The 23,028-nt window shown below is 43.9% G+C and overlaps 1 protein-coding gene across 9 annotated transcripts in view; it reads right to left on the bottom strand.

Moving 5' to 3' along the window:
* Nucleotides 1-22,768, bottom strand: part of FMNL2 (formin like 2) — a 174,038-nt gene extending 151,270 nt beyond the window's left edge. For 4 of the 9 annotated variants that reach the window (XM_064514533.1, XM_064514537.1, XM_064514534.1 and 1 more), the window contains exon 1: nt 22,301-22,767. In XM_064514533.1, coding sequence (XP_064370603.1) covers nt 22,301-22,417 — 117 coding nt within the window. In that variant the 5' untranslated portion in view covers nt 22,418-22,767. Of the gene's footprint in view, nt 1-22,300 lie in introns of all 9 variants that reach the window. The other 5 variants (XM_064514536.1, XM_064514540.1, XM_064514538.1 and 2 more) reach the window with 2 other exon arrangements.
* Nucleotides 22,769-23,028: the final 260 nt, after the last annotated feature.

Raw genomic sequence — 23,028 nt, forward strand, 5'->3', positions numbered from 1 at the left:
GTTTAGACACAGTCTGCCATTACTCTAGCACCTGCACTTTGCAGTTCTTCATTTTACGAAACCTTGCAAAGAGACTCTGAGGAAGAGATGTGAGCTTCCGTATCTGCCTTTGCTTCCCATGTCAGATATCCTGGTTTCACTCTCACCTCTTTCCCCAAAACTTTGTCCCTCTTCCTGGATTACCTCGGAGAAAAAGAAATTGTTGAACTTTCTCCTAAATACTGACGTTTAATCTAAAGCCTTTCCATCTAATACCTAGTATTTTTCTCCAGGCATCTGTTCCTGATGAATCTAAACAATTGGCTCTACCTTTGGTGGATTTCCAGGTCTAAATCCAAGACAAAAATAACACTCTACTTAAAGATCTTCAAGTCAGTCCTTAAATCATAAATTTTTCAAAGACAAAATCTCATTTGATCTGGCGAGATATCTGACTGACTTGTGGCATTGTTTTTTTCTGACCATCCCAAATGGCTTGCAAAATACTGTCAAAGTTACTGTCAAAGTAGGAATACTTTTTTTTTTTTTTTAATTCTAATGCTGTATTTGAATGGGAGAGTGGTTTCTCATTAGACTTTCCCCCCACCCCCAAGCAGTTATTAAACTTGATACTTGATGTAACAGAACAGCAGACTGCCTTCTTTTCGTCTGTATTTGGGAAGTAGTTGATCCATGAGCAGTTAATTAGCATAAATTGTTTTGTTCAGAGTACCATTTACATTGTACTCTTATCCATTTAACTCCTTTTCAGGATACTAAGAAGAAAGGCAACATATTAACCAAGCTCTAATTTCTTCTATTATTCAATTCATCTTATCCATAAATACTGGTAATAGAGTTTATTAAATCTCGGTCAAAGTTTTACTGAGCTTCTTGATTCACAAATTCATACAAATTACTTGATGTTTAAAAGAACAGCATTTGAGGATTCTGTGTATTAGATTTGATAACAAAATATCTTTAGATGCAAGGCAATTCTAAAGAAAAATGAAGCTCAAATACAAAATGATAGAGTAGCTATTTACAACATGTATAGTCAACCAATTGACAACCAAAACCAGGTTATCGCCTACATTACATTTGCCACAGGTATGAAGTATGCACCAGTACATGGAATTTTTTTTAAACAAGATACCTAGTAAACTCTGATTCTAAGTAATTTAAACTAGCATTCCTACATAAACAAAACAAACATTTTAACCAGAATTCTCTGCTACTATCGACTGCTTCTGAGTATTAAACGTGCTTGGATGGTGCATCTACACCATCCTCCTGTGGAAGCCTCTCTTATATTTTTCATCTGTGAAAAGGTACTTGTGACTATCATACACAAACTGTCAATAGTACATACCATGTGACAGCAATGTGCTTGTTACACTACCTGGCAGTTTGCTTTCCAAAATGGGAAGCCTTGTATCAAAGACATTAGGTTTTGCTCTTACTTGAAGATTACAGCAGTACATGTTAACTGGAAGCTGAACTGCGAAGTCCATCATCTCCAGTCAGAGCTACTCCTGTCATTTGCACACAGGGAGCAAGCAGTGACACTTATACCACGTTGTCTCCTTTTTGATGTCAAGACAGAAGCACGGACAGGGACCATATAGACAGGGATGCAGGATGTGTGCAGGATCTCAGCACACAGTGTACTTGGGCTTCAACTCTATTTCTAATGGCAAATTCCACCCTGATATAGACCTTTTTTCTAGTAAAAGAGGTTACCCACTCTCAGGCCCAGTAATGCTCTTCCCCAAGCAATCACCTGCCAAATCTCACAAACCCCCACTGCCAACCCCATATCGATTCCACTAACTGAGATGAACCAACAGGCAAGGAAACACATTGCAGTTTATCAAAAACCACAAGCCTTTATGCAAAGCAACGAAAGTTCTCGACATAGAAGTTAGGAGCACAAAGGTACAGTTAAATACTGAGGGTTCATGAGGTAGCGTGGACGTGACGTGCCTAAGGAAAGCAGCTCAGGTTGAGAGTAGTGCAAGAGCCTGCATGACCTCACCACACATCTGTGCTTTTTACTGTTTGCACCCACGGGGCATCAAGCCTAATAACGTGCGTTCAAAGTTACGAGAAACGCCAGGGTAGGAAATGACAGCACTGAAATGGATTGCTGAAAACCCTCCTTCGCCAGCCACTGCATCTCTACAGCCTTTTAGCAACTTCTGCTCACGCCATCCACGGTGATTCCACATCTGTCTCTCGCGACAACAGAAGAAAGCACGGCTGAAAACCAGCGTGCTTTTATCAGTGCCGTCCTCCCTTCTATCATCCCATATTTGATTAGTGCAAGTCAGCTGCTGAGACAGAGCTGCGTGCTGGGAGAGAGGTCAAACCAAAGCAGAACATTTGTATCTTAATGTAAAATTACTTTTCCCTTTCACATGAGGTTTAAAATAAAGGGCCATTTTTTTATTTCAGTGGCACTGAAATAATATCTGCTTCTGTCTGATTCTCAATTACAATATTGATTTTTAAAAAAAGAGAGAAGCCTGGGCTGTGAGCTTATTCTTTGGATTATTATAATACTATAGTTTTTAAAAAGGAAGCTTAGAGCAACTGTATTCAAGCAGAGCAGTCTGAAAGCTCACAGCGTAAAGAAAATTTCTCATCATTTGCAACCTGTGCACCAGATTTTAAAAATTAATAGATTGGTTTTCTCCTGTATACAGTGCTGACCATAGATACTCTGCTGGAGGGGGACATTATTTCCCAGTGGAGAATAGTAAAAGTGCTCAGTGCTGCACACGGACAAAAATTTATGTGGACTTCTACACTGGTTTAATATCAGAAAAAATATACTATGTAAAAACTTAAATGTGTTTTCCATGTGATTTAACTAACATCTAAAAGAACAGTAAAACCCCTTATTGATGCTAAATTGCATATGACTAAGATGACAAGAAAGATGGTTATTCATATAATCTCCATACAACATAGTGCTACCAGAAGCCAGTGCTTTGGAAAATCTTTGCATATCAAAATGAAAATTTTTAAATTATCATGTAAATTGAAGGTTTGAGCACTTAACAGAAAGAAGGAAGTAAAGAATCAAATCATAAGACACTATCCAAAGAACTCTTCTCTTGGATGGTCTTTATAAATAAGATTATTGTTTTATCTAAGGTAAAATAAACCATCTTTTCTATTTTACAGTAGCTAATGCATAATATATTATGCTATTCATAAATAGATATATACTACTCCTACTATATAATGAGATAATATTGTAAGCAAGGATCTATTTTTTCTTCTAAATTTTCAGTTAAATTTGTATTTACAGTTACAGGAAAGTCCTTATTGCTAGTCTAACACCACCATTAATTATTTTGTGCCTATTGTAAGACAGTCTCCAGATGCTTATAACTATGACAAACATTGACTATTTCAGTGAAGTTTCCATGTCAGGTCTGTCTCAGGCAGAATATTTAACCCAAGATTTTTCAGTTTGTTACAAGAGCCAGGCTAAGAAAAATAAGCAGTTCTGTCCACGTTAAAAGTGCTTTGGGGATGGCTAGAGCACATCCCTGGCACAAAAGCCTCCACACAGAACCCAAAATCATGAGAAAAATGAAGAACTCAGAATGAGACCTTTAGCTCACTCTCAAATGAACAGTAAATAACAATAAACAGAAAATAAACTGTAGCAACACTTGTTGCTGCACCCTACTTTTTACACAGAATGAACGGACCCGCTCTGGACATCAGTCAGAGATTATGCAATACGGAGAGACTGCTGATGACGTGATCCTGCTTAATTTGTCATAAGGACTGGAAGAGGTAAATAAGTAAAGCAGGACCTACGCGACCTCTGCGCTGCCCAGCGAGCTCCCTCCCCAGCAGCTACGCGCTCCTCCTGCCCTGCTGCCCGGCTTCGGGGCCTCCTCTGCAGAGGCACCACTGCTCGGCAATTGAAGTCAGCCTTAGCAATGCTTCAGGCACATAAAATAACGCATAATGTTGAGTACTGTCAGACGTTGGGTCTTGCTATTTCAAACTGGGTAGCTGGTGAATACATTTGACTTTAACTGCTTTGCATGTCAGCTTGCCTTTTGTAAAAAAAAGGACTGGTTGCAAGCTTAACAATATTAGCTTAGCCTTGCTATATGTAATGCATGTATAAATATAAAACCTCGGTATATTACGAGATCTTGAATGCATATATTTCTAGTACAAATTTTCTAATTTAAGAATGTTATAATGTGTTATAGATTAAAACGAAGAGAATACATGCCAAACTCTGGCCTCATCTGCATCAGCAAAACTTCATTGGGAAAACTGTGGGCATTCTTATGCATTCAGATAAGTCAACAAAAACAATTTATCCCTTCCTGTAATTCAAAGAATTACCCTATTTGCAAGGAAGAGTACATTTTAGACCAAGAAGGAGGAGCAGAGATCACCTCTGAAGCCCATCAACTCCTCGTAAACTTGTCATATTAGGACAAAAGATTAAATCTGCATCTACAGACACATACTCACCAACGGTCCTCATCAATTTTGATGCAAAGATTTCTTACAAGTTAGTCCCTTCCGCTGCTGTTGCTCCTAGCCCCAGCATGACCAGACAGCTTTATTTTAAACAAACTATGGGCCTGATTCTTACCCACCCGAACATGCCTTCATATTACACTAGAAGGGGAAGAGCCTTTAATGTCAGTGAATGCAGTGAAAAGCATCCTTCAGAAACATCAGCGACATTCAAATGAAAAGCAATAACCACCGGATGTTATAAAGAAGCCAAACATTTCATATGGCGAATACCATCAGATGAGGCGAATAACGTATGCTTCAACTGACCTCCTCGCTAACCCATGGACTGCTTAGCTACATACAGCCCCCAGCAAATGTTTAAGAAACTCATCGGTAGTGTGGCAAGGCACCTGTACAACTCAGGTTTTCCAGCACACTTCGTCTCTGGCTACGAGCCTCAACGCAGTCGTGTCACAGAAGACCAAACTACAAAGACAAGGAGCAGAGACAGGCAACGCCCGGGCCAGAGCCAGCAAAGGGCCACGGGAGGATCTCTGAGAAATCCTCGCAAAACTCAGGCTTTTAACCCCAGTGGTGCTGTCCCTGTAAGAACGGGAGGGGATCCTAGGGCTTCACACCCTTGCGCCTCATCCGCCCGTTCTCAAAGCAGACAAATACACTTCTCTAGGCCACAGAGGTGCTGCGGGGCTCGGGCGTGCGGCAGGTGAGGAACCGCTCTGATGCTGCCGCGTGGGGCTGGGCACGGCACACCCGGTATCCTCGCTGCAGCCCTCCCCGGGGCCAGGCGCGCGCGGGGCTGCAGTGACAGACGGCAACAGGCAATTTTCACTAAAAAAAAAGAAAAAAAAAAGTTTCTCTGATTCCTTACTCAGGTAAAACACTTGGTGATATTTTCCAGAGATTGCAATAGGACATAAAGAAAAGAAGGAAAAAGCACCACAACTATGAGATTTGGAAAAAATTTGTACTGCACAAACACACGCTATGACCGTGTTGTGCAAACGCTGATGTACTCTCACAATGTTAAAAGCAGGCCCAATAAGGACAGCATGGAGAAAGCCTCGTACTCTTGTAAGCTACAGACTGCTCTGGTTAAAAGTAAAGAGAATAGAGTGCAAAACTAATCCTAATGTGATAAAAATATGGGATAATAGATCACATCATCTATCACAGGACACATCTTTTACGGACAGACAAGATAATAGTATCGGTAAAGATGCTATTAAATGTTACTTCCCTAAACCGTGCTATCCCCTGAAGAGGGATATTGCTTTCAACACCAGTGCTGGATTTGTGTGCAAGTCAGAGTACTTCGGCAGGGGAGACTTGTTTAAGCAAGCCACGGGCTGATGTTAAGCCTGGCTGCGTAAAGCAGCGTACAAAGAGCCAGTCCACCGGCTGCAGTGAGCACGCTGCAGCTTTACAAGTGCCCTCCCAAGCACAACTGCGAAGGACACGTCCTGAATTCGGCCAAGATGACAAGGTTTATTAGCAAAGCAGAAGACAGGTCCCACTGCTCAGGGAGGTCTTTTTGCTTTCTGGGTTGGTATGCTTGCAAGAACCCTTTCCACCCCCTTTTTAAGCTTTCTGATTATGACGGATTTTTATTAAACGTTGCCAGATTGCTTGCTACTGAACAAACACGCAGTATGCAAGATCCCCGCCTCCAGCTTATCCATCATCCAAACACACAAACAAGACAGAAACAGCACAGTTCAGCCTCCTACTAACGCAAAAAAAAAAATTAAACTGTGTTCCCTAAGTGTACTCACTCATGGCCTATTAATATTTCTTCAGCCACATTCCCTCCCACAAAGTGAGAAATGCCTTGACTTAATTCAGCGGGAGACAGAGCAAGCAATTCTCTCTAAGAAGCTCAAAACACTTGGGAAAGCCAGCTGGGGTATTAGCTGTTCGGTCAAGTGTGAAGCGTCCTGTTATGTAAAACTATGGCTGCAGTGAAGCTAAGGTGCCCTTCACGTCTCAAAGAAGCATTAAAAGCACCCACTCGCAGCCTAATTCCTCCCAACTTTCCCATGCAAGGATACAAGATTTCCTACGGCCCTGCGTGGATCCACAAATAAAGCGCACCACCCAAAGCCAACGGCGTGCTTAGGCCGGCGCTAACAGAAGCACGAGAAATGCCCGTAAGGTTCTCCCACAGGTCATGATGTTTCCACCTGCCCCCAGAGCCCCCCCCCGGCCTGTCCTGCCCTTCGGGCCTGACGGCCACCCAGGAACTCCACCCGGGGCCAGCGCACCAGCCAGAAGCGCTTGGTATCTGAAAGGTGCCACATAGTAAATCTCCTGGACTGCAGTATGCAATACAAAGACTTTTAAGATCTCCATTTCTTTTAGAAAGCCTCTGCCCTACATTAGTAGCTAACACAGCAGAAACAGAGAGGCAAACACCATCTTGGCTGAGGACCAAATCCCACTCTCAGATGTGCTCAACTTCTGAGAAGTCACTGTAGAAGGAGCCTGCACAGATGCATCTCATGATAGAGTTTGGCCAGAAAACTCCATACATCTACTTGTCTGCTTTGTTCTAACGACTATCTAAAGCACATATTATTATAGTACACTGAGATGCTGCAATAGCATCCAGGCCTGATTCCCCTTCCTGTGAGGAACGTGCAAGTTTCAAACCAAAGATCATTAATCAAGGGGGCAAGAAGAAAACTAGAAGTCTCTCTTGAACAAAAGACTGGGGAGCAGCTCAGAGCCAGGCTCCTGGCACCTTGAGCAAGTAGCAATAACTTGTAAACCAAAATTAGGTCATTACTAAATGCTGGAGAGTTAGGGTATACAACTGGTAAAGAGAAATGGCAGATGTGCCCATGGATGTGATACAACAAAGCACAAGGTCAACCGCACTAAAAGCTTAGCAGGATAAGACTGGTCATATTCAAGGCCTTAATCAGTGTTTTGGCTACATGGCCTTTACAGTTCAGCAAAAAACTCCCCATTTTTAACTGGTATCTTTATGAGAAAAGTTCTAGCAGCAATAAACAGCAAGTGCTTCCAGTTCATCAAAGCTTTAAAACACAGCTCTCTTGAGAGATATTAACCCAGCTGGGAAGAGCTTCCCTCTCAGAAAAGATGTAATGTATGCATCACCAACTGAAAACAGTTACATGAGGAATATTTTCTTAACAACTAATTCCTAAATCGACCATTTCTGAAAACAGAATAAATCCAAATAGGGATTTTTTTTCAATGTTAAGAGGAGAAGGTTTTCTGCTTACATGTCTTTTCTGTTGAATATGTTTTGGCATGGTAGTAGCAGCTGGGAGAATTTACTCAAACAAGCTCGTAGAATAATCTTAAAAATATTACAACAGATATTCTTTTTTGTATTTAACTGGAGGCACCTCTATATGCTTATGTATATATATTGCCTGGGAGGGTTTGGGTTTCATTAAGAGAAATGTGTTTTGCCCTAGAAACAGCAGGAATATTTTGTTCTATATGGGTTCTTGCACCTCAAGGATCACCATGTTCTCTGAGTACTAAAGGGAAATCTGGTTTTAACAGACAATTTACTGAATGCCTTACAAATGTATGGAGAGCTACATATAGTATATGGTTAGTTTTCTCTCCACTTACTAAACAGAAGGGATCATTTACCTTTAATAAAGATTTTCATCAGAAGTTACATAATGTTAGCATGAACTTTAAAAAAAGAGGCTCTGAGCTGTATAAAACTCCTTTTCCTTTTCAGCTGTATGATCTTTTGCCTCTTTGAAATAACAAAAAATTTACTGCTAGAGAAGAACTTAATGCTTGCTCAATTTTTGTCTTACTCACGTTTGTAGATATCTGAGTTCCTCATCTCAACTGAAAATTCAGTATGCTCATGATATGGTCATCAGTGTATCTGAGGATACATGAGCTGTATCAGCGTGTGAAAACTGCCAGCCCGTTTTCCTGCCCTGTCCTGTGAAACAGGTAATTCATTTGCATCACACTTGCTGATGAAGGATCCTCCTTCTTGTCTAACAGGGAAAGCCTCAGCTCAAGTAAACTCTTGCACAATTTCTTTTATATTTTAACTGAAGTGCTTAACCTTCTGCGAAAATCCTTCTCAAATACAGAGAAAGCCCACCTGCACAGTGGTCTGAATCTGACAGTCTGGGTTTAGAGGTGTATGCATAGCTTTATTTCTGGATAACATTTCTGTCACTCACATACCAAGCAATGGCCAACAAATACAGCAAGCTTGACAACTCTGGTAATAATTCTGTATGGTACCAACTATGGGTCGTACAAAAGCTTTTGCAGACTGTCTGTATGAAAGTCAGATGCCTCACTTAGCAGGAAAGGATATCAGTCACATAACTAATTATGTAAACCTTCATGCATGCTGATCTAAAAGGTCGTTTTATTTTAATTAATACAAAGTCTGATTTTTAAGATTTTCTCTTCTCCCATTTGCTTGCCACTTGATCTGAGTCTGCTGAACCTCTTACTTTTCATTAATGCATTTTGCACAGCAAACACGCACAAAGAGAACACTGCTGGGTATCTACCCCAGGTATTACAGATTTTTATATAAAAGGATTATTTTTAATTGAAATGGAAAGCACTTGCCCCCTGTGTTTTGTGTTACTAGACATCTTTCAGCTACTGAGACATCTCTATATTAAAGAGGAAACTTGTCTTTCTTCTACTGACAGAAAATGTAGAATTAATTTCCAAGCCAAGATGGTTCTTTATGCCCTCACAGACTCTTTTCACCATCTTTTTTTCCTGAAACGATATCCACCATAGCCGTGATACTGCCTTTACTTCTCCAGAAGAGAGGTCTTCTGCTTGGCACCGGTGCAGCACCACCCCGCAGGATGTGCCGAACAGACTGCAGTGCCAGCCGTCTTCTCCAGAGTGAAGCATCTGCAGTGTTCTGCGTAAGAAGATAATCTCCCCCACCTTCGTTTGGCCTCACAGGTCAATCATCCTTGACATACGCCTGGCAGTCATCAAAAACTCATACATGTGTGCCTATATGCACAGGGACAAAAATCCCATCTCACCTCCAGAACACAACAGAAAATTAAAAACAGGAACAGAAAATAAGAAGGAAACAAAACCATAAGAGAAGATAAAATGAGATTTTTAAATACACCCAAGAGAAAAGATGCCCTAAAATGCCAGGAAACAAACAAACTAAAATACTGCTTTTCAACTTCTGTATAACTGAGCTACACAAATGAAAGACTTTAAATGAAAGCCCATGGATCTGCAAAGGTGGCTCCGCAGAGCCAAATGCCAGTTACCACGTTCCAAGTCAACCAGGCGAGCTGGCAAGAGACGTAACAGGCTTCCCAATGTGTCAGACACGTGTTTGCAGGGGGAGGCAGCAAAGACATCCATTTTATTCCCTCCCTGGTTACAGCAAGTGCTAGGAGGTTAAGAGACATTGTTCCTATTCTCTGCTCTGTTGCTCAATCTTCCAGGACTCACAGCAATTCTTTTTCCAAAAGATAATGATAACTCTCCCTCCTTGTCTTCCCACTGGAATGCTACAAGGCTTGCAGCATTTTTCATCTGGAAATCTTTTACAAGTACAAAAGTTTTCCTTTTATTTATCAAAGAGAATATTGTATATTAACCACAATTATTGCACATAGATATTCATTTAAGTGATCAAGAGAACGGGCATTTGTGTTTGCAGCTCTGAAATGGAACAGAACTGCATTTTGACAGATACATTTCCACTTTACTACACCCTGATAGAGGATCACTGAGAAAGTATGACAACTCCTAGACAATTTAAGAAGCTGCAATTTTTAGAGAGCAAGATTCATAAAGATTCAGAGTTATACGTAAGTTAGATATGATCACAAAAGGATTAAAATTATTACCAAACACTTTCTTGGCCATCAAGCACACCTTACACAAATGCAATGAAAGACAAGCTACAAGCAAATGCCTTTTGCAGGGGCGGAATGCCAACCAACCTCACAGTCCACAAAACTATGATTACACTGTGTGTGATTTGTGTAAGGCCAGTTTCTCTCAAAAATATTCACTTTGGTTCAGATGACATCTTTATCATCAACTCCCCAGTAAAACTCTGTCTACTGTATTTCACTCGGATTCTTGTTAACATGCCTGTCTATGAAGGTGGAACACAATTATTTAGATTTGCACTATTAGACTTATCATGTCTGAAAGAAGAAACAAATACAATGTTGATCTAACGTATCTGTGAGGATGTACAGACACACAGAGACTCTCATATATGCATGCAACATCAAAGCTCCTATTCGGCCACACGTTAAGTTAAATATTTGTGATAGTTAATTTATTTGATCTTCTGTATTTGCAAGGTTCACAGAGCTGGGCAGAAAAGCCTTTGAAGCACTCCCAAGCACACTAAATTATTGGAAACATTTGTCAGAAAACTGCTGTACAAACTATGCCAAACTATCTCCATTGTTTTACAGATCCTTTCAATAATTGTGCCACCTACTTCTGCCATAACAGCTTGGTTCAAACCTAACAGAGGTATATGCGTGTTATTCATTTGCTTTTCTTAGATTGAAAAGAAGAAAAGAGTCAGAATAGGGACATGCCAGAACATTAGATGGATGAACAACCAGAATTTCTGGATTTAACAATTTGCCTCTTCATGTTAATTACTGGCTTCTAAAAGACTTCAGAAACTTTGCCAATTTGTGCAACCCTCTATTCTTCGCTTTTGGCCTGAACTATACAGTCATTTCACAGACAAACAAGTAACAGATGTACAATCTATATTCTTCCCAAGCCCTTTTATAGTAAAGTGACTTATGGCCAGATAATATATATTAAAAAAAAAAAAAACCAAAAAAACCACTAATCCTTTTATTTTAAAATGCCTCCCACAATGGCCAAACACGCAATGAAAAACTAAGACTTTTTCATATGCTCCTGGGAGCCTCAAGGATCTTGCCTGGGAGCATCTCTGCCCTCTCCCAACACCTGCATGGGGAAGGCAGCCAAACAGGCCACGAGCACAGGAGGAGGCAAGGGGAGCCGCACGGGCTTCTGCTCCCATCGTCCGGCAACGCTGAAGCCGAACTGGAAGCTCCCCTTGCCACAGGGGTCTGAGCACCAGGGCGCAAGCGTTTGTCTGCTGCACAAGGATACGAGTCCTAAAGGGCAGGAGGCCTGGTTAACGCTACTTGCTCCGAGCTGTCCAGGCAACATAACAAGAGAAGAAATTGCACGTCCTGGGGTCTGCCCTGGGGATCCTTCCGACACAGGAGCTCTCTGCAGAGCACAGCGCAGGTTGTGCTGACTCCACCTCCCTCACCTCCACTACCGTCTGGCAACAGTGGCTGCAGCTTTTCCTGCAGGACTGTGTGAAAGAAGGGAGCAACCTTTGCTGGTGTTTCTCGAGGCTCTGCCCGAGCCAGCCGAGTCCTGTCCTGCTCTAATTACACCCCAGAGCCAAGGCAATGATGACAGCTACAGCAGAAGAGCAGACTAGCAGGGCAGCCGATGCGCTGAATGCTCCCAGCACACCGCAGGACCGTTCCCAAGGCCACAGGGGCAGGACAGTTCCCAGGGCAAACGGGCGCAGGGTGCTCACGCCAAGGCGTCCCCAGCTGCCTCGCTGTAGCGATTCCAGTGCTTCAGTTGGAGAACGGTTGGGCATGCTTCCAGTTCATCATCAAGTACATACATTTTTCTCCTAACACAGTTGCTCTCAAGAGTCACAATGTAGAGCCTTGGAGGTCCACACGTTGCACAGCATTCCTCTGAAGACCATTCATCTCCAATACAGTACAACTATTATGTTGCTTTATGAATATCCCCCTCCAAATATATGTTTAAAGATGAACATATACAGAAGACAAACACTCATTTTATTAGAGATCTCATAGTAAAATGAAAACCAACACACATCTAATTTCTACAGTGTGTTAGTTATAATAGAATATAGGCAAACTATCCATTACCCAAGTCTTTATGCAATGAAACATTTTAGAAAGACAGTAAGGCACTATTTTAGGAACAGAAAATGCCTAGGCCAAATTAATGCTTATATTTTCAAATATATTAGTACATAATGCTGTGCATCTTGAGTTATTAAAGCTACAAAGCAGACTATCAAGGTCAAAATAATCACTACAATTAAAATTATATTCAATTAAAACAGTTCAACACATCATGTAGCTTCTACTACCTACAGATTTCGGAACGCCTTGCAGAAGTAAAGTCTCTCATTAGGAACAGAGCGTTTTCCAGTGAGATTGCTACGTGAACTAAGATTTCAGTCCTTCAGTTTCTGCTGATGCGATCATATGAAGTCCAAAAGCTAAAAACCTGCTCATTTTTCTATGTTGACCCTTCACAACTGAAATTGGAAGGATTTGATACATGGGAAATCACTATTTTTTAAGCTATACAGCCAAAAGCATTTTTACCTGCCTAGTAGGCTCAGACCTTTAGCTACAGTGATGCTGGAGCTCTCAGTGTAATACACTTATCTATATTTTTTTCTACTATATTTAACAGCTTGTTAAGTCCTCAAGACTTGGACTGGAGTTTTTTAGTAGAATTATAAATCAAATTGAATGAGTTGGTGCCACTTATTTCCCATACCAAGTTCCCAAATGGACTTTTCCAAACAAAGAAGAAAACAAACAATAATTCAACTCAGTTTGTCTAAGATGTGGCTACACATTGTTCACTGCAGAAGTCTTAAAACAGCTATAACAGCTGCTTTACAATCTTTACTTAGAAGCACGTTTCAAACCATTCCTCTCAGAAACGGGAACATACAGTTTTGTTTCTCAGCTAGTTTTAAGCTTTAATTTTCTAGCTACCAAAGAAAATTAAATTATATTTATCTCTATTATTGTATTTTTCTTAACAGTGACAAAACACTCCAGAATATTGTCCCACTTCCACCAAGAGGCATGATCTGTGTGCACACTTAAGGGAACAAACTGTCATCTGAAAAGCATACCTAAAACAGCTCTGCCTTTTATTGTTACATATAACTCCTAAAAATACAGTTCCTGAAAGAAATCAGAAAAAAAAATAATTGCTTCTCTTGCTGTTTTCTTTATGGCTTCCTGCATTGGAAAGTGTTCTGATCCTGATCATAACATGCTTAATTCAAGCTTATGAGACAGCCCAGATGCTTAAAAATAAGCCAGTGCCGAAGAGTGATGCTGAATTAGCATGTTTTGCATAACTGATTTCATTGTGCTGTGGAGAGCTCTTTAGCTCCCGTTTCACGCAGGGCCGTGAGGACAGTTCACGCACATGCTCCTCCACCGCTTCCTCCAGACAGAGCTGGGCTTTAGCCCTCCTTGCTCAATGAAACCAACCCAAGTAAGCAGGAGGTGTGTAGATGGGGCAGGGAGACGACTGTGTGTTGATATGACTTCCAGGCCTGTTTCGCTATTTCTCCTTGGAAGACCACACTTGTAAAGTGAAACTTACCACTACAACCACCACTACTACAAGTGAAACTTACCGTTTTTAGATCATTTTAAAGTTTCAGTTTCTATTATCTAACAATGCTCTATTTAAGAACAACCTGTTAGTAACTTGATTTAAAACAAGCTTAAAAAAAGTCAAGTTAATGATGTCCCTTTCACAAGAAGCCTCACATTTGGTTATACACAAGTCCACTCATTGACACCCACCACACACCTCCCCACAAACGTCCGGGCACACCAGCCTCTACCAGTGAACAACAGCATAAATGGCAATATGCTCTAACAGGTGACGTTATTAACTTCTAACTACAACTTGCACCGAAGGTGCTGCATAAATGAAGAGGTCTATTAACCTCCTCACGTTACAAGCCAGCATTAGACAACAGTGCTGGCATGGGACCGACAGAAGTAGTAATGGTACCGCCACATCAAACACCTGCCTAATCACAGCCTCATTAGGCCCTTCCAGGCCACCTCTTGCTTATATTCATACTCGAAAAGCTGCTGCTCAAAAGCAAGCATTACACAACGCAGGAAGACCAGTAGCTGGGTCAGAAAAGCAAAGCTATTTTATCATTAAACCAATCACAGGGATTTCTTCTTTCTAAAAATGGACAGGAGATCACACTCATTCTCACATTTCTGTTACCGAGTTGTAAGAAGTACAGCAACTAACAACGCTGGAAAATAAGCAGAAATTATGAAAGTGACAATATCATCCTCGAGAGTTTGGGGGGAAAAGGTAACAGCTGGCACTGAGAAGGGTTAAGTTTTCCTTTCAGTAAAGTCCCAATACCCAACACGATCAGAAAGTGAAGGTGAAAGCTTGGTTTCACTTTAGGATGTATTCAAAGCTACAAATAACGGGGAAAAAAAATAAACAATTCCTCGTGGGTCAGTCGCTATCTGAGAGTAAGAACCGATAGACTAAGAATGACAGATCTAAACCTCCTTCTTGAATAGACTGATGAAACTGTTGTTTTATCCAGCAGGTGTAGGCCTCAAAAGCAGAGCAAAAACCTTCCAGGACACTGTTAAAAGCAGATCCGGTGTTGATCTGAGACAACACAGAAGATTTGTCTCTTTTGGAACTGTAAGGAGCACATGGCATCCAAACCACATGGTGGAAAAAATACTCCCCTTTTTCTTTTAAAGAGGCATATAAGCAAAAACTGAGGTTGATAATTAGTGCGCATACCTTCAGACAGCTGTTTTATTTTAAAAAAGATTTGGACTCATTACAAAGTTTCTTGAATAATTTACAACCTTTGGAGAACAAAGCAAAAATATAATAAAAATAAGAAATACTGCTGAAATCTGAATTATCTGGGGTTCTTTTGAAGGGACATGTGGAGGAGATCTAGAATTTTTGTTTGATTTTCTGTTTTTGCTGGGTTTTGCTACTCAGGAAAAATTGTTTCTGTCGACTTTAATACCTTTTCACACAGCACAAAAACCTAAAGAGATTTTTTTTCTTCTGGAAAGACTAAGGGCAGAGTCCAGTGAGCCTAAGTTAATTAATTGCGAGTCAAAAAGCAACTCAACAGCTACTGCTTTTTTTAAGATCATCTTGTAAAAATCTGAATATCATTTTGTGCCCTCCTCTTAAATTCCTTCCCAAGCACTACTCACTTTATATAGTATTTTAAAGTGACCATTCTAACGTCTTGGGACCCAGTCTTGCACAGTCTTGCTTGTGAAGACAAAGAAGATAAAAGTTTTACCTTACACGTGGAGTCAAAGAGGTTGATAAAGATACTTGATAAAGCTTCGACTCCCAGGATGCTTTTGCAGGAGGAAAGATGGTCTGCTACAGACCGTGCTCTTCAGCTAAAAGGTCTGACCATGCAGGATTCAGACGGAGCTATCCAGAAGGAATCTAAGGGCCCCACCGGCTAAAGCACCAGAAAGGAGATATTAGACTATGAAGAGAGTCTGGCTCGATCAAACAGTTGTTAGATCACTGGATTAAAAGGAAAGAAAGAGCCTACAAAACCTTACCCACCTGCATCATCCCTGCTCAGCTACAGGTTAAAAATACCAGGTGTCGAGCCTGAAAGCAGTGGCTCTGTTAGCTCTTTGCATTTAGCAGGAGGAATTTGGCATCTGCTGGCAGCAGAGCTGTAACTCACCTATGCAGTAAGAGGAGCAATCAGCCTGTAAGCCACAGGGTAACTTCACAGGACTCATCCTGGACACGCACACAGCCAGCCTAAGGGCCCTCCCTCTAAGCTAGCGCTCACAGTGACGGCTACGCTTTGTGGGAGCAGGCCACTTGCATCCGTGACAAGGGGCGGCGACCATAAGCTAACCCAGGCCAGCTGTGCGGGGAGGCCTCACCCCCCTCCAGAAGCCTGCGGCACTCCCTTCACCCTCCGAGCACAGCTGATGCCGGGTCCTCCCCAGAGCCCTGTGCAACACCTGGGCTGCAGGTGGGTAGCAGGGTCTGTGTTGTAAAAAAAACAACTATGAGTGCTTAAAGAAAAAACAGAAGTGACAATGTTCCTTTCTGTGGAAAACACCCTTCACATACTGTTAGCTTCTTAGACCTGCATGTTTCTCGCTCTTTTTTTTTTTTCATCTTAAGAAGCTGATTCACCTGTTGTTTTTCACCTTAGACAAAAGCAGAAAGTAACTTGAGAGGAAATATGACATTATTATGGGATTATACAGTGCATAGCACAAAAAGGATCATAAACCCTAATTGCCATTATCAACATCACTGGTTTTGCAGATTCAGGCTTTAAGGTTTTCAAGACCATTGGAAATCCCTATGCAGATCACCTCCAGAGTCCAAGCCCCTCTTTCTACTCCAGAACACTGTCAAAACAGATCCTTAGGAAGAATGACATGCGATACACAGATTCTGCACTGTTATGTGGGCATCATACAATAATCCTTTTCATCTGGGTCTTTTTAGAAAAAGCCTATTACTTTCTTTCAGGCTATTCTGAGCTTACTATAGGCATGAACAAGTGACACATGCAGTTTGACAGAATGGGTTCATACCTTCATCATTAAAGCCCAGTAAACGAAGGCGATTATTTTATATGGAAATGTAGTACACAGAGAAAAAGGTATGCATATACATCAGCTTACCCATTTTTACAGTCTCTCAGGTTTTCAAGGACTGAAATTACTTTTAGGAATGTGACCAACTTGCTAGTAGCTAAATATCCAGTGGAGTATTCTCGTATTTCAGACACTCAGAAAAGTACATTACAGTCTTCTAAAACTATTCTATTGTGATACATGGGCAGAAAAACTTACAAATGCTGTTTACTGATTTACAAGCCAGCTTGACAGATGTGTCACCATGGAGTTCTAGTTCACTCTGTGAATTCAACCTGTCAGAAATATATTTTCGAACAATGTGATTTATTAGATCATTTCTTCAAGGAAAATAAGTGTCTTTGCTTGAATCATTTAAATGAGATCTTGAGGAAAGAGCCCAGAGGCAGAAGTCTGTCAGGCATAAGGCTTGAACAAGAAAACACAACAGGTCTTCTCTGTATCTAAATTTCAGAAATCTTCTTTTCCCAAATGCTGTTCCCCAATCCAATTTAGCATCTCTCAACTTCTGTAGCATTGCTTTCGAATGCCAGCAAAAACAACTATTCCTGCTATGAGAGTACTGGATCGCAATTCAAATTCAACCCAAGAGTGTTCTGTTAAATATAGGAATTCTGAGAAGAATTCCCTGGCCCACCAGTCCTAGTGAAATGACAAGAACTAAATACTACCTTGCAGATATCTCTTGTGATACAGTCACGCCTTAATGATTTGCAGACGTTAAACTGCATATATTATAAAACAATGCATAATATATTTGCTAGAGGATTAGGAGAAGGAATGGAAAACAGCTGGGAAATGTTACAGAGTTTTCATACTAAGCTTTCAAATTCTTTAGCAATAGACGCTACAGAACTCTCTTGACGGGTATGGAAAACAACGCTGCAACAAAATTCACTGTGAAGAGGAAATTCTACAGGAATGCAGAAGTCCTTAATGGCAAACCCTTAAGTGCACTCAACAGAAGCAGTGCTGATGCCCTGCCTTCCAGGTGAATATCATCACATTAAACTGAGGGTTAGGACGGAGCACAGCAGCGTGGGAAGCAGGGAGGCAGAAGCGCTTCTTTCGTCCGCGCTCCTCCTAGCCCTTCAGACGTATTCCTCTGTCCTACAGAGCTGGGCACGCAAGCCTCCATTGTAAAACGAACCACCACTTGGTGGGGGTAAGAGGATATTTCCTGTTAACCTCACCACAGATATGTAATCCAGCAGTCAAATTATGTCAATCACAGCTCATTAGGCAACAATTTACCCTGCCAACTCTGTCCTGGCTGCTTCCTCCAAACCATGTGTCATTTGCAAACATGCAGCTCTGTTACTGGTTCAGAGAAGGACCACCCGGCTGCAAGAGCTGCTAGCTCCAACTGGAAGCTCGGCTGGTACCCCTGCATCTCCAAAGCCTCAATTCGCTGGATCAGCTAGTGGAGCCATGATGTCTATGAGCGCATACAGCTTGCTTGGTTTGCAACAGTGCTCACACACGCTCAACAATGGCTTCTTATTCAATAAATTAGGGTTGGTTACTAGAATTCATGATTTCTGCATATTTGCCCCATGTGCCTAGAAGAGAAAGCCAGAAAAAAATCTGACACGGCTGATGAGGAAAAGAGAACATGCTGAGGAACTGACTCAGGCAGGAGGTTCCTACAGACCACGCGCTGCAACGGCTGCGCTTGTACTGGCAAGCCTCAAACTCAGGAAGGTAACTGTGATCTGGCTGCCAGCTGGTCCAGCACCCTTCCCTGGCAACTTGGGAACTTGATGGCAGTGACACAGGAATTGTGTTGCCACTTTCCTGGAATTCATGCTCTTGCTTAAATTTGAAACCAAGGGAACTGGTTTCAATTCTCCCTCTACTAAAAGGGAATCACATCAGATTGACAAAGCATGCAAAAGACAGCACTTTGCTGAGAAGCCTCAATGTCTCTCAAATTAATCCCCACATTTTTCTCTTTTAAGTACCTCCCATCAAATAAAACATCTTCATGAAATGAATGGCCAGATGATCCCTAGTCCTCATGAGCAGAGAGGCAAGTAAAAATCTCAGAGCAATGGAGAACCAAGGGAAGCACATTTACTTCTCCAGTCACAAAAGGAGTAGTAGGCAACACAGATTTACATTAAAAGCAGAAAAAGCTTCTTCATATGAATAAGTTTACATACAGTTATCATTGTTTATACACCACCGAAGTAGGAGACTGCTGATGAGACAGAAAAACCTAAAAAAGATTTGAGAAGATCAACAGACAGGTCCACAAACATGCACATGCAAGGAGCGAGAGAAGTACTGCTACAAATGAAGAGGGACTCTCTCCCAGCTCGTCCCAACTTGGAGGCACAGCAGTTTGGCAGAGGAAGGTCTGTACCACAAAGGCGAGGAAAATCCTCTGGTGTTCTTTACCCTACGGACTGAGAGGTACGAGGCAGCCGGGCTTGCCAGAGACATCTGCCTTTAGCTCCACTGGGCACTGTCGCGCACGTGCTCAAGGCGTCCTCAGTCAGGCTGATGGCACTGCTACAGCCAGGGAGCCTAGTAACACGGTTACATCTGAGAGCTTCACTGAAAAAAGTGACCTGGAGCGCTTCCCAGGCACTTCTTCATCTCCCTCAATTTACACTCCTCAAACCTCAAGAATGAGGCTAACCAAGGAGGCAGTAAGATGACTGCGTGTGTCTGAAGCGGACACACTACTTCAACAGAGACCTTTTTTAAAACTGAGGCTGTTAACAGTTCAGCAAACGCAACCTGCACACATGCATCAGCTCCATGTGGTCCCAGGTGCACCGCCGTCCACCTGTCTGACAAAGAGGCCACAGAGCTGCTCGAGAAGGTTAGGAGAGTAGGTTCTAAGTGCAAAAACAAAAGGAGAAAAAGTCAGTGTTACGGCACTTACAATAAAAATGTGACCATCCTGTGCCTTACCCACGGACATAAGTGTGTTTTAGAGTGCTTCTCTGTGTAAAACAGTGCAATGAGCCACAAGGAGAGGAAAATGAAACTTTTAAAATACTTTCTTGAGGCCACATGGAAGAAATCTTGCCCCCATGGCCCCACAGTTTATATCTACAAACGGAGACGAACTGTTTAATGCAATGTCTGTGTACCTGCATGGGGCAGCAACTTGACTGAGCAGCACGTTCATCAGCGTCAAAAACAATTTTGGAAATCTCATTAACAGTAAGGAAATCATTATTGCCAGCAAGGCCCTCATCGGGGCCCTCTGTTCAAGCAAGGGTTATGTTAGACTGTTTCCTTAAGACAGCATGTAAAGGGGGGAGGATTTAGTCCTGCAAACCTCTTTTTTCATATTCTCGTTTCCTGACAAAATCTCTCTTCCTACAGAAAACTCTATTTTTTTTCCAGGACTGTCATTCCTTTCCCATTAATCTCTGCTATTCTATGGCCTTCCCAATTTTATGGTCTAACCAGTGGTACAGCCGTCTTTCCTCAGAGCTGCAGAGAAAATACAGTAATAACAGCCTTGTAGTTTATTCTTTCATAAACCGGTCAAATATTTCCTGGAAGCTACAACAAATACCAGCCGTCCCTGGCTGGCTTCAAGAAGAGGCTACGGACTATTGTTTTCTTGCTCTTCCAACTGTGGCATTTGAGCCCCATCTTGCAGCTCCTTCTCGGAGGAGCAGACCAGGCATCCAGCAGACCATTTTCGCAGACAGGAGCCTGCACTGGCTGCCACTCCCCAGAATAAAAGCTACAGGACTGGTCCCTCGACCCTGAATTTAAGTCTATCTTCTAAAAACAGTTGCCATCTAGTCCTTTCAAGTACTTTAAGAGGAACAAGCCTGTAATTCCTTATCTCATACACTTACATTATGTGCATCTAACACACTCTGTTTTCCAAATAGCGTCTCTTCCTTTTACTGATCTATTCAATTGGTCCGAATTCAAAAGCACTCTTTTTCTTCTACAGGCTGTGCACACAAATTAAATCAGATGTCCTTTTGGTACAAAAAGATGAATTGGCTTGGTTCTGGCCGATGCACTGCACACAGAGGCATCTCCTCAGTCAGTAAAACGTCTGCAGATTTCACCAATAAACACAGGACAAAAATCAGGCTTTTTCACTGTGCCTAATAATCACAACATCTTACCATTTGGTTCATCAGTGGGGGTTCCTGATTGAATAGGCTTATTCTTTTCTTAGACACGATAATCTAATTGGGTCTAACCAGAAATAATCCTAAACACATACCAATTTGAGTCGGAGAATCCTCACTCAGCACCAGGAGTATTTCAAAAGCCAGGGGATTGTTCTAATATCTATTATGGGAATTACTGTTATAACAGTTAGTATCGCGGAGTTTCACGTGACGTTACAGCGAACTCGGGGTATGGCACGCACATGTGTTTTATTCATCCCGCCCCAACTTCTGTCTTCCACGTAAATATTGTTCCAGTGTAAGAATTACATAGAGGAATACGAGAACCGCTATAACCTAGTCACGCTATTTAAGCATCTGAAACAAAACAGGACTTTCGCCCCAAGCGCTGCTGCACAGTATCAAGAGAAGTACTGCGCTTTCCTTGAAAACTGTCCGGGAACTTTTATTTCTCATCCTGAGTGCTTTGTGCTATTCAGGAGAAGGAATAATATATAAATGTATACATAAAAAAATAAAATATATACATCAAACTCCAACAAAACTGCCCACAGCCAAAATCCGCACGACACACAATAATACGAAATGCACGTACGTGCCATTTGCATGCATGGGCACATCATGCCTCTGGCAGAGGCTCATTTCTTCTTTCTCTTTTCGCCGCAAATACCCCCAAAAGGACCGAGCCGACCCGGGCCGCTGCCTCGACACCTCCCCCGGCGACACGCTCTGCAGGAGCCGCGCGGCCCGAGGGGAGGCCGCGCACCCACCGCGCAGGCAGCGCGCCCCTGCCCCGCCGCCGGGAGCGGGAGCGGGGAGACGGCGGCGCCCCGGCGGCTCGTCACGGACCGGCCCCGGCTCCGCGGAGGCCGGACCCGCGCAAGCCCCACGCGCCGCCGCCGCCTCCCAGACAAAGGCTCGCCGGGCGCCGCCACGCCGCCGCCGCTCCCCCCCGGCCCCGCGCAGGTGCCGCCCGCTCCCCGCCGCGCCGGCAGCGCCCTCCGCGCGGCCACGGGGCATTTAAACGGCGGGGGCAGCGCCGAGCCCCGGCCTTCATGTTCTGCACGCGCGGCCGTTGGGGCCGTTGGCGACCGTTGAGGGCCGTTGGGGGCGGCGGGGCGCGCGCCCCCACACAAAGGGGCCGGCACTCACCAGGACGACGGCGAAGCGCTCCTCCAGCTCGCCGGGCTCGGGCATGGGCAGCTTGAGGGGCACGCTGTGCGCCCGGAACTCCGTCTGCTGCGCGTCCACGCTCCCCGCGTTGCCCATGGCGGCGGCCCTCCGCGCTGCCTCCGCGCTCCAGCTCCGCCGCCGCCGCCGCCGCGCACCGCCCCGCGCCGCGCCGCGCCGCCGAGCGAGGCGGGCTGCGCGCCCCGCGGTCGCCCTCTAGCACCGACGGCGCACAGCCGCCGCGCCGCCGCCCGTCATGGCTCGCCGCCCTCGCCCTCCCCCCGGGGCGGGCTCGCTCCGGCAACCGCGGCGGCTCCCCCGCATGCCGCCCCGCGGCCGCCGCGGCCCGCACAAAGCCCCGCTCCCCCCGGCCCGCGGCCAGCTGGGACTCGTAGTCCCGCCGCCCCGCCGGGGGGCGCCGCTGCCGGCGGGAAGGGGCCGCTCGTGAGGGGGGGCGGCTCGTGAGGGAGGGGCCGCGCGTGAGGGGAGGGCGCGCGGAGGGGGGGGGGCGGCTCGTGAGGGGAGGGCGGCGCGCGGGAAGGGGACGCTCGTGAGGGAGGGGGCGGCGCGCGGGAAGGGGCCGCGCGTGAGGGGAGGGCGCGCGGAGTGGGGGGGGCCGCTCGTGAGGGGGGGCGGCTCGTGAGGGAGGGGGCGGCGCGCGGGAAGGGGCCGCGCGTGAGGGGAGGGCGCGCGGAGGCGGGGGCCGCGCG

Source organism: Dromaius novaehollandiae, chromosome 7 (genome assembly GCF_036370855.1).
Source record: "Dromaius novaehollandiae isolate bDroNov1 chromosome 7, bDroNov1.hap1, whole genome shotgun sequence".
Lineage (NCBI taxonomy): Eukaryota > Metazoa > Chordata > Aves > Casuariiformes > Dromaiidae > Dromaius > Dromaius novaehollandiae.